General features: G+C 40.0%; 1 protein-coding gene across 3 annotated transcripts; it reads right to left on the minus strand.

Moving 5' to 3' along the window:
* Window positions 1-232: 232 nt before the first annotated feature.
* Window positions 233-5,687, minus strand: LCTL (lactase like). 3 transcript variants are annotated; one of them, XM_066196114.1, is made up of 9 exons: window positions 5,598-5,687; window positions 4,992-5,087; window positions 4,281-4,335; window positions 4,038-4,199; window positions 3,181-3,455; window positions 2,746-2,872; window positions 2,117-2,316; window positions 1,528-1,591; window positions 233-397 (listed from the first exon to the last, which is right to left on the minus strand). In XM_066196114.1, the coding sequence occupies exons 1-9, from the start codon at window positions 5,685-5,687 to the stop codon at window positions 282-284; spliced, it is 1,185 nt and encodes a 394-aa protein (XP_066052211.1). In that variant the 3' UTR covers window positions 233-281. The 3 variants fall into 3 exon arrangements, with proteins under 3 accessions (XP_066052211.1, XP_066052212.1, XP_066052213.1); XM_066196115.1 differs by lacking the exons at window positions 1,528-1,591; window positions 2,117-2,316; XM_066196116.1 differs by lacking the exons at window positions 1,528-1,591; window positions 2,117-2,316; window positions 4,992-5,087.
* Window positions 5,688-11,263: the final 5,576 nt, after the last annotated feature.

The raw sequence follows: 11,263 nt of genomic DNA on the forward strand, positions 1-11,263 counted from the left end.
AACTATTTTTCTGGTGAACAAAATGTGTAACAGTTTCCAAAATTATAAGGATTGTAAAACCTACTATTTAGAATCAGTGGAAAGAGAATGTATTTTGTATTTTGGTAAAAAACATGTTTTGGGAATTGAACAGAACGACTGTGAAAGCTCTAGGTGGATTGGTAAATAATATTTCATTACAGGGGTATAAAAAGAGGCATCTGTGGTAACTTTTAACCACTCAAATAAAACAGTTGCAGCTTAGTCCTTTTGGCAAGTGAAGATGTGTGCAAACATCAGTTTTAGCTGTGGTTTCGAAGGTAGAATATGAGGAGGACAATACTGATGAGAATGCAGAGTGTGAAAACTGTAGGAAGAACAATCTCTGTCACCATTTCCATGTGAGTAATCAGGGAATCTAAAATTTGAGAAATGAGGAATATGTAAGAGATTTAATCCTCTGGAGTACAGTAATAGCTAATTTAGAGTTAACATAAAGATTTTTTTGAACATAAAAGTGTTGGCATTGGCATAAACAGCAAACAAAGCAAACAGAATTTCCTAAGTCTGCCAAAGCTGGAGCAAATCCATGATAGTTTTCCCTCTCTTTTTCTTTTTAAGTTAAATTTCTGAAGACATGTCAGTGCTCAAAGGGCTGCAAAAATTGTCCTTACTTTGCATTAGCTGCAGGGCATTAATAATATTTTACTGATCTTTTGATTTTAATTCCCCTCACCCCAAGGTGAAAGAAAACTGTCAAAGAGAAATCCTTGGGAAGCTTTGGCCTTTTAATGATAGTTCTGTATCTGTTTGAAAAATTAAATGGGTTTTATTTGGTGGAACTTTATTCCACAGAGAAGCCTGGAAGAATTCTGTTAAACCCAGTCCATTCACACTGAGCATGACTTGGAAGTGGAGGCTGGGCAGGATTAACTTGGGCTGACTGCTGGGATGTTTCCCACCATGTGGAATTTAGCTCATCCTCTTGTAAGAATCTATAGGAGTGATTTGATCTTTCTTTAAAAAACCTCTTACTTCAGGGCTTCTGAAAGATCCTGAATTACACCAGGGGTTTTTTTTTGCTGTTCTGGATCAGTTGTGTTGGGGTTTCTTTGTTACCATCAGAGCCCAAACTTAATCTTAGGCCACTCCTTTGCCCTTTCATTTATTTTTATAGTTCCACTTTACATAAAAGTCAAACATTTAGAGATTTTCTGTGTGGTTGTCTTGATTTGTCTGGGTTTGGTTTGTGTTTGAAAAAGCATTCAGCAGTTTTACTTTAAGGAGAATGTTGTCATCCACAACCTCAATTTTAAGCAGTAGCTCTTCCAGTTCCTGTATTTCAGTAACATCCGCAGCTGATCCATTTAGCTACAGTGGTTTTAAGTTGGAGACAGTAAATAAAGACATTTTTCTTTAGAGGCTTGTAGTGCTTTTGGGGGAGAAAACACCTTCTAGCATTATTCAGAGAGCAATTTTAATATCTGAACTTTACAGAATCTGCTTTTATAGAAGAAAATCTGCTTTTATAGAACAAAAAAAAATTACCTGCAGCAAGGTGTTGGTGTGTGGCAGAGCAGGTGTCCATGGCCTTCCGATGCCAGTTTTCCACCTGGGAAAGGGGGACAGTTCTGTGAGCCTGCAGCATCCTCCTCACTCCCACAGCTCCCTTCCTGCCCCTGTCCCTACAATTGACTTGAAACTATTTTATTCTACCAGCACATGATTTTCTGAAAGGTTCTTTGTGGTTTTTATTTCAGTGTGTTTCTCCGAGTTAATGGTTTAATTAAATTTTTAACGGCACATGCCACATTCCAGGTTATTTTCCAGTAGGGTATACGGAATTTTCTGTCTAGGAATCTGACTGCACTGCTAAATAACTTCTGATGGAGAATTTTTGACTGCATCAGTAAGTCCAGTTGGAGTCTGTGGAATGCTTTAGACACAGCAATTGAGGCTGTTCCCACTTTCAGTGTCTGAATATCTCTGTATTAAACAGATCCCTAATTTACAGATCCAAAGTGTCCCTTCTGTACCATATTCATACAAGTTGTTTCCCAAAATTCAGAGTGATATTTGCACATAAATCAAAGGAAAAGGGGGGAAAAAAAAGATCAAAATTAGCAGCTGACATCACCTCTCTTGGATTTGGGAATCCATTTGCACTGATAATCTTTTTATAGTAGTCAACAGATGCCTTTGGGTACCGTGGTTTGTTCTTGTTTTTGAAGTCAATGTGGTAAAGCCCAAATCTTTCGGAGAAGCCTTTGTTCCATTCAAATTTGTCCAGCAGTGACCAGGCAGTGTAACCTTTGACATTTACACCATCATTTAGAGCTGGAAACAGAACAGAAATCACTGATAAAGGTGGGGTTTGGCCTTAAAATACGCTTCTGTAAATGTTTGGTTTATAGCTGGAAGAGGTGGGGAGGAGGACAGAAAAATGAAGTATAAATTAATTGAATCTAGATTCTTTTAAATTGTTGTCTTTAGCTTAAACTAGAGCTCTATGGGCATAGCAATTTCTCCTTTCTGAAAGTGGAAACTGATGATTTATTGCAGTATTAAATCTCAGCTCGGTTATTGCACTTATTAGTATTAATATGTTTGCTTAGGTTGTCATTTTGGTGAAAATTTATGAGTCTGCTTTGCTGTCCATTTTGACTTGTGAATTGTTATTTCTCTGATGGAAATGACAAAGTAAAAAACAGGCAGAAAGTGAGAACACTCCAAAAGTCAAATCCTTTAAGGCTGTTTTTAAGTGACCTTTGAGTATCTCGTTGATGTATCCCTTCAGGTACTGGATCCTCCACTCATCACACAGCTGAGGGCACTGCACTGTTTCAGACACTCCGTTCTCTGTCACATAAATCAGGGGGTTCCCATACTGGGTCTGCAAACAGAAATGTTGACATTGGTTCACATGAAATCATTTTATTTTGACAGAATATGTGAATTAGCAAAGTGCATTAAAAGGAATTTTCTACATTTACTTACCTAAGTATGAAAAATGTGTAGTAGGATTTAACTGTGGGGTTCACTTTAAAATGACTGAATTCTATAGTTTTCTGAGCTGAAATTAAGGGTTTTTTTGACAAAATTCCCACTAACACATGACCAATAGCTGGAACTGTTGAAAATCTAAATCTAAACCAGGCATTTTATTTACTTCTTTTATAATTAAAGAACTGCTCTACTCACCTTAATGAAGTTGAGTAACCTTCTGAACCCCCAGGGCACAGCGTAGAGCCACTTAGGGCCTGGAGCTGGCCAGTTGGGGTCCACCAGTTCAGCCAGGTCATGGTCAGTGTGGTAACTGGACACTTGGAGAAAGGGAAAGTTCTTCTGCAGGACATAACGAGTGGTGAAGTGACCAATTCCCAGGAAATCCGAGGTGCCTTTAATGTAGGTTTTCTCTTGCACTGAGAAAGTTGGTAATCTTGATGTCCCCAGGCCCTGCTGGGCACTCTTCCTGCCTAGCAAAATAATTATAGGAAACAACTTCTGAGGAACATGGAAATCGGTTTGCCTTATCTCACCAACAATAAGTCATCGAATCATGGAATCCTGGATGATTTGGGTTGGAAGGGACCTTTAAAATCATCACTGCCATGGGCAAGGACACCTTCCACGATCCCAAGGTGCTCCAAGCCCTTTCCAACCTGGCCTTGGACACTTCCAGGGATCCAGGGACAGCCACAGCTTCTCTGGGAACTGTGCTGGGGCCAAATATGGTTTTTCTGAATTTAATGTTAGTGTCAAGGACACCTGAGCTTAATGGGTTTTTTAAGATGAGACCATCTTCCATCCTTTTGGTTTGGAGAATTAAATTGGGTACAATACATGGAGAAACAGTGATTTAAGGTGTCCTGGTGTGTTCCCAAACTGCTTTAGGAGCTGTGTCCAGCCCAGGGGCCTTTGGTTCTTTGCTGAGTCTCACCTGTGACCTTACTTGACTAAAGCACACATTATTATGTGTATTATTATTAATAAGGAGTTACTCCCTTGTAATGTGCTGGAAGAGTGGATCTATTCATGTCACACTTACTGGGACTTACCTACATAATTCTTCATAACCTCTGGGTAGTCCCCTCTGTAAATGGGGTTTGCAAACCATCCCAGGTGGAACTGGATGTACCTTTCAGCAGCATCTCTGTCTGTTGGGCTGTGTGGATCAACAGGTTCCCCCCAGCCACTCGTTAGGGAAATTCCAACCATCCCTTAAAACAAAGGGACAATTCTGCAGTTCTTTAAGCCCTTAATAGAGACAGCAGCACAATCACAGAATGAATCCTGATTACCTCTCTGCTCCCTGCGCCAGGTGTTGTTGTAGGAGTGCCAGACCTTGGCATGAGTCTAAAAATAATGTAAAAATAGAATAAATCGTGTGCACATTTTCATCTCTTATGGCATGGAAAGCTGGTGAGCGCTTCTTGCCCTGAGGTCTGGCTGAAAATATCACAGAATTTCTTTTGTGTTTATTACAGGAACTTTCATTTAATGTAAGACATCACAAAAGCCTCTGTGCAAGATTCCTTCCCTAACTTCCAGGACATCCACATGGAGCTGCCACCCAGCCCTCAGGACAGGGGTCTGTCCCATGGCTCTGATCTTTGGATGTCTTTCCCTAATTTATTCACACTGATGAAAGTTAATTTTTACCAGAGACTTCCCGAAGTCACTTGCAACATTCAGGTTCATTTTAACAAGCCAGGATGTTTCTGCTTCTTTCTGAACTAACCTGGATGTTTTCTTTTTCAATCAGCTTGAAACATGCTATAAGAGACATTTATAATAGAAGGAAAATTCAAATTGTTGCAGGTGTTAAATGGAGCACCAAACATTGGTAGTGCCTTGGATTATGCACTGGAGGTTTCAAACCAGATGATAATTTCAGTGTCCTACTTAGAAATTACATAGCTCTGAAACTATATTTCTGTTTAAAGAGTAAAATCTGATAAAAATCCTTAATTGACACATAATTTCAAGCACAACTTCAGGAGGTTTTTTACTTTAATGATGTGATGAGCAGCCTTGTAGGCGCCGCAGCCGCCGAGCTTCAGTCCTGGAGCGTGTTCTCCTGTTTCATAGCCCTGTTCAGCCACTGCCTGCAAACACACACAGTCAGTCCTGGAGACAGTCAGTCCTTCTCCGGGCTCCAGAGCCAGGGGATGTGCTCCATCCTCTGCACCCTGTGCTCTCCTCCCTTCCAATCCCCTTTTCCCTTCCTTGGCTCCCATTTCCTGCCCTGCTGCCTACTTGGTACTGAGCTGTGGCTTTATTGGGAGCAGGGTCTTGGTGAGGAGGGCAAATGGGGTGAGCTGAGGAATGGGGAAGGGTAAAATAACAGCTGCCTTTCCAATCCTGCTCTCTCTCCAGCTGAGGAGTTTTCAGAATTTTCCTGGAATTTCACGTCTTGAAACTCTGCCCTTGAAACTCTGCCCTCTGCCCTTGTGCAAAATCTGCCCGCTGAGATTTTTGGCCACAAGGATTAATGGTTTAAATCTTTCCCCTTCCATCTCTTTTTTCCCCCTACTCTCCTCTAGTGTCACTTCCACAGAATTTTGGGAACAGAACCAGCAATGGCAGTGTTTGGAAGGAAAGCATTGATGACTTACCCAAGGATTGCTGAACGTAATCCAGTGTTTCACACGGTCGCCAAACTTCTCAAAACACAGATTTGCATAATCATTAAAATAATTAATCATGCTTATATTCTGCCAGCCACCGTACTTTTCTTGGAGCGCCTTTGGAAATAAGATTTTCAAGATTCAATGATTGTACTTGAAGGTCAGCTGCTGCTTAAAGAAGACTTTTATTTCTATTTAATTCTGTTTCTCTTTCTAGCTCAGAAAGATATTTTTTCCAAAACTTCAATGGACATAAAATGCAAACGAATAGAAAATATTTACAAGTTCTTAAAACCATGCAGGCTTCTCTAATTTAAATACTCTTAGTTCTTAACCTTAGGAAATTATTTCTATCAAAAGGCTTTATTTGAGGTGTTTCACTAACTTAAATATTGTCTGACCTGTGGCAGGTCCCAGTGGTAGAGGCTCACAATAGGGGTGATGTTGTTTTCCAGAAGACTGTTAATTGTGTCATTGTAGAACTGTATTCCCTTCTCATTCAGTTGCTCAGCTGATAAAAAAACCCAAGGAATTACCTGCATTAGTTCCCAAATAACTGGAAGAACAGAAATCTGAAAAAATTAACCAAGGAATTTTCCATTACAGCATTGGGAGTTCTGGAATGGTTAAATGCAGACAAACAGAAGTCTGTTTAACAGGAATGTTGAACAACTGTGGGTTACTCAGGAGTAAAATTCCTCACAGATAAGAATATTGGGAAGAACGTGGTGAAATTGTGCTCACCTTTGATGCCTGTGGGCATAATCCTTGGCCACGAGATTGACAAGAGGTAGTGATTCACCTTCAGCTCCTTCAGTAACTGAATGTCATCCTGTGGGAAGAAAAGCCAATTAACACATCCTGAGGCTGAGCAGCGGAACTTCAGTTCCTCATCTGTCTTAAATAATTCTGAATGCAGAAAATCTGTGGAAGATTTGCACAAAAGAGGATTCCACCTCTTATTTTCTGATCTTTGAGGTGATGGCTCATTCTACTTGAAGCCTTAAAGCCTCTTTAACCACTTTTTTTTTGACAGTCCAAAGAAGTCCTGGAATGTTTTGTGTAACTGGGGAGGCTGAATGTTTGCGCTACAGAAAAATGAGCTGAGGTTTTGCAACACAATTATATTTATGTCAGGATTTGTATTAGAAATAAAAGAAGCCTGTAAATCTTGATCTCAAACATTTCAGTTCAGGCTCAAAATCATAATTGCTTGGACTTTCCTTTACTGTCTTATACTGGAATGAGAAAACCACCCAAATCCCATATTAATATATGTTCTTATGCTAAGAAATTGTACATCTTCAGTGTTCAATGAAATAGAAATTGGTGGCATTTGTGCCAATGCAAAGAGAATTCTGATGATGAAAGCGAAGAGTGCTCTGATACAAAGAGGACCAGGTAACTGGACAAATACAAGCAGGTTTCAAAAAGTATTTCTAAATCCAAATCCAAATAATCTCTGCCTCAATCTCTTCTGGTACAACAGCCCAGTGAGGCTCAGAGTCCCAGCTTCTCTAAGATAGTTTTTAAGCTCTTCTTTCAAACTTCTGCTGGTTTGAGAGCTCAAATGAAACCTCTCCTGCATTTTCCCATTTTAGGAGAGTAATGTATAATTAGTTTCTTTTCTCTTAGTTCTTGCTGAGACTTCTGGTTCTCCCTTGGACTTCATGTATGTGGAGAAACCTCAGTGGAATATAATTTATTAAATTAGTTGTAATTCCAGTTATGTAACCCTGGCTTCTCACAGTCATTTGGATTCCTCTTGCTGTGTATCTGTCTTTCCTCCAGCACAGTAATTTGAAAATTGGTTTTGATGGTATTAGGCTTGGAAACATGTTGTGAACAGAGCTGCACTGATTATTTGTTTGTTATCCTTTCAAAAAGTGGGGAATGTCCAGTCTGAATTTTAAGACCTCTTAAAAATACATGGAAAACCTCATACATGTACACACACACAAAGTTAATTTCATTTAAAGCTCAAATGTGTTTATTGTATTGCTAACTAAGCATTTGGACTTCCTACAACATTTAGAATATTTTTTGGACAAAAAAATCCTGAAAATCTGAGACATGTTTGGGAAACACTGTGGGATTATTGATTCTTTGAGATTATAAGGAAAGAAGGTTTTACTGTACTGAATAAAAATACCAGCCCTTGGATTCCTAAGTTAAACAAGCCTTTAGAGCAGCTAAAAGTTCCTACAAAATGGGAAACCAGGATCAAGAAATGGCCCCAGAACATTTGCAGAGGTGCAATTAATTCCTCGTGAACAATACCTTGACTTTGTAGTAACCATCACAGGCGGAATCTCCCGTCTCATTTCTGAGCACTTTGCCTTTCCTGTGAGTGAAAACGTCCCAGATGCTCAGGCCTTTCCCATCCTTGTCCCAGGCCCCTTCGGTCTGGTAGGCAGAACTTCCAACACCCCACAAGAAACCTGAAGGGGAAAACAGGGGAAAACATTTTCCTGCTGATCGGTCTTGGTGCTAAATATTCAAAGGAGAAAGGAACTGAAAGTGAAAGCACTGCTGGAGAGGTCGAGGTTTTCTACATTTCAAAATGTATCTGTGCCTAAAAAGGTCTGAAAATGGGTAATAAACAGAAGGTGCCCTGTTCTGATGCACTGAAAAAGGAATCGAATCCTTTCGTTTATTAAACCTGTAAAATCCGTATTTTACAGTGATGAGGTGGGGCATTGAGAGAGTGGCAGAAATGTCTTACTGCAAAAAACAAATTAGGTTTCCACATCATTTCTCTCTGCTGCTTTTCATGCAAGTTTAGATGTTACGTAAAATATACAGAAAAATTCTGGATTATTTCTCCATTGTTACACAAAATACAGTATCATAAATGACTCAAAAACTTGAGCATGAAAACCAATCAGTGCCTGTGTCTAGTTTTGATTTTGCTTGGATGAAATGTGTTTAAATATGTGTTGATGAAAGGATAAAGTTCATAAATCCATACTGAAGAGTGGATTCAGTTACACTGAAGAGCTTGAAACAAACTCAGCATAGTTATTTCACTAATTTCTTAAATTAACTGCATAACAAAGGGTATTTTAATTTATTTCATTAACTGTAGGTAATTTATAAAAAAGAAGAGTTGTCAGGTGTGACTTGTTCCACTGCATTTTAATCAGGGAGATGTGGATATGAACTGTTCATCTGTGAGCCTTTCCTCTGTGTTTGCTGTTCAAGTGCATCTGTGGAATGCAGAGTCTTGTGGATCCCTGTATTCCCAGGAGTAGATCCCAAAGTGTTGGGGTCCCAAGAAGACAGGTGGAAAATGGCTTTTCTGGGCTTTGTTGGACAGACATGGTATCTAAACCTGATGCATTGGCTAAAGCCACCCAGACACTTGTTTTGGGTTGTCTAACTGGCAAGTTTACATTACTAAAAGCAAGCAAAGGAAAAAGGCATAAGCATAAAATTCCATATATCCCTTAAACTCTCATCTAACAAAGGAGTTACACAATACTACCGATCCCCATTCTGCAGCCACCTCCATTTCTGTCCCTGCCATTTCCCTGGAAGGACAAGGAAAACCTTCCTTGTGCAAACACAGGGGCAGATCCAGAACATTCCAACCCCCAAAGCAGCTGGATTGGGAGGTACCAGCTGGAAAAGTGCCGTAGTAGAAGGAGCCTGGATTGTTCTTGGTCCACGGGAAGTCCTCGGCCACGCTCAGTCCCATCAGTGCCACCAGCACAGCCCAGCACCTCAGGGTGTCCCTCCTCATCTCCTGCTGCTCCCTGCCAGGGAAGACACAACAGCTCTGTCAGCAGTTGCTGCTCCACAAATGGCCTTGGAGGGGGTCAAAAGGGAAAAGCTGATTTTTTTTTTTCTGTCGGATGGGAACTATAATTGAAGGCTGGAAGCTTGGGCTGAAGGAGCAGTTAAGCTTCTGGCAGGGTGGGGAAAATGAGGGAAGATTGAGGTGCAAAATTATAATTATTAGAAGCCATATATCTCTTATAATGTTAATTATCTTTATCCTAAAGATCTCTTTGTTGGTACCTATTTTGTTCTGAATTTCCAACTGTCCCACAAATGTCAGTAAGTAAAACGCTCTAAACATGACAAGAAAGAAGTGATTATGCTGGTAGCATCTTCCCACCTGCCATGGCAACAAGCCCTGTGGAAGCTGAAAAGGAAAACTAACACTTGCAATTATTGCAGTTTTAATTAATTGCAGCTTTTGTCTTGACGTCGTCCTTTTTATCCAGTCCCAGCATCAATTTTAAACTGTGACGTCAAGTTAAACTATTAGATGGACACATTTTAGCTGAGTTAAATAAAGTTTCAGAAAGGCTTTTTAGAAAAGCACCGTTTTCCCCAAATTGATACAGTCCCCAAAGGATGTTTTACATTCCTGAGCATCTGCTGGTGAATCTGAAGATGGGGTTGGACCATGAGGAAAAGCAGAACAAATATTTAAAATAATCATGTTTTGCATTAGAGTACCTGAGCTGCTTTGCAGGTTGGCTCCTGACCAAAATGAGCCCCTAAAACTGGCAAAAAACAAAAGGCAAAGGACTGACCCCCTTTTCAGACCATGTAATAAATGTACAGAGACCTCTTGTTCCTCTGTTTATTAATCATCATCCCATATCTCCTAATTAACACAGGAACTGCACACCTGCCTTGGGAAAATGTAACTGCTTCAGCATTAAAGGCTTTAGTCCTGGAATAAAAATACTCCACCTCGGCATTCCAAATGGCAGCATTTAGATTACAGGGTTAAAAGAAGCTTGTAGCACACTACAAACATTTCAAATCAGCTCTAAATACTCCAGAACTGCTTTTATTTTGAAAATAAAAGGTTGCAAATAAATGTGATTTTAACACAGACATTGCCAGTAGCTCTCTGGGTTAGTCAGCAAATTTAAAATTAGCTTTGCCCTTCATCTTCTCATTAGCACTGAGCAAGAATCTCAGGAAAAGGAGCCAGGAGAGCAGGAAATGTTCCGTGGGGTCTGTCCATGTTTCTGCAGCTGAGGCACTGCCCCAGGGCTCTGTGCTTTTACAGAGTGCTGCCAGGAGCTGGGAACTCATTTGGACTTCGGGATAACAAAAAAAAAAAAAAAAATCCCACCAAAAAACCCCAAAACAATACAAAACAACAACAACAACAACAACAACAAAACCCAACACAAAACAACCAACCAACCCCCACCTCGCCCAAAAAAAAAAAAATCTCCAAAAAACAAGCCAAACAAAAACCAAGCAACCAAACAAAAACCCAACAATGACAAAAAAACCCAACACCCCAAAAAACCCAACAAAAAATGCCCAACAATATGGTTTTCCCTTTTGGCTTGATTATCCTTAGTAGTAGAATTAGAAATAATTTCAGTACCTCAAGAACTGCTCAAGCACAATAAAACACTTCAGGATTTTACATCACCCTGCATTGAATAAAACAATCTTATGCATGGTCTGCTGTGGAATATTCAATCAAACCCTTTTCAAATTCATTTTTGCCTTTTGGAACTCTTCATTGCTCTGGTTTTCTGGCCTGTGCCTCTACAAACACAGCAGAAGAAACAGCTTTTCAAATAGTGCAGAAAGATTTAATAAATTCAGACTTAAGGATGGTGCTGTAAAACCCTTTTCACCCCTGTGCTGTCGGTGCTCCCTTCTGCCCT

Source organism: Chamaea fasciata, unplaced genomic scaffold (assembly GCF_029207755.1).
Source record: "Chamaea fasciata isolate MVZ Bird 193981 ecotype frontalis unplaced genomic scaffold, bChaFas1.0.hap1 SCAF_14, whole genome shotgun sequence".
Lineage (NCBI taxonomy): Eukaryota > Metazoa > Chordata > Aves > Passeriformes > Sylviidae > Chamaea > Chamaea fasciata.

Bases quoted from the DNA above. Each gene is read 5' to 3' on its own strand.
- LCTL (XM_066196114.1), bottom strand. From the start codon at position 5,687: ATGATTAATTATTTTAATGATTATGCAAATCTGTGTTTTGAGAAGTTT. The intron at 2,873-3,180 runs GTGAGTAGAGCA...TTCTGTTTGCAG, and splicing joins GGTTACTCAACTTCATTAAG to ACCCAGTATGGGAACCCCCT. The intron at 398-1,527 runs GTAATTTTTTTT...CTCAAATTTTAG, and splicing joins ACACCAACACCTTGCTGCAG to ATTCCCTGATTACTCACATG.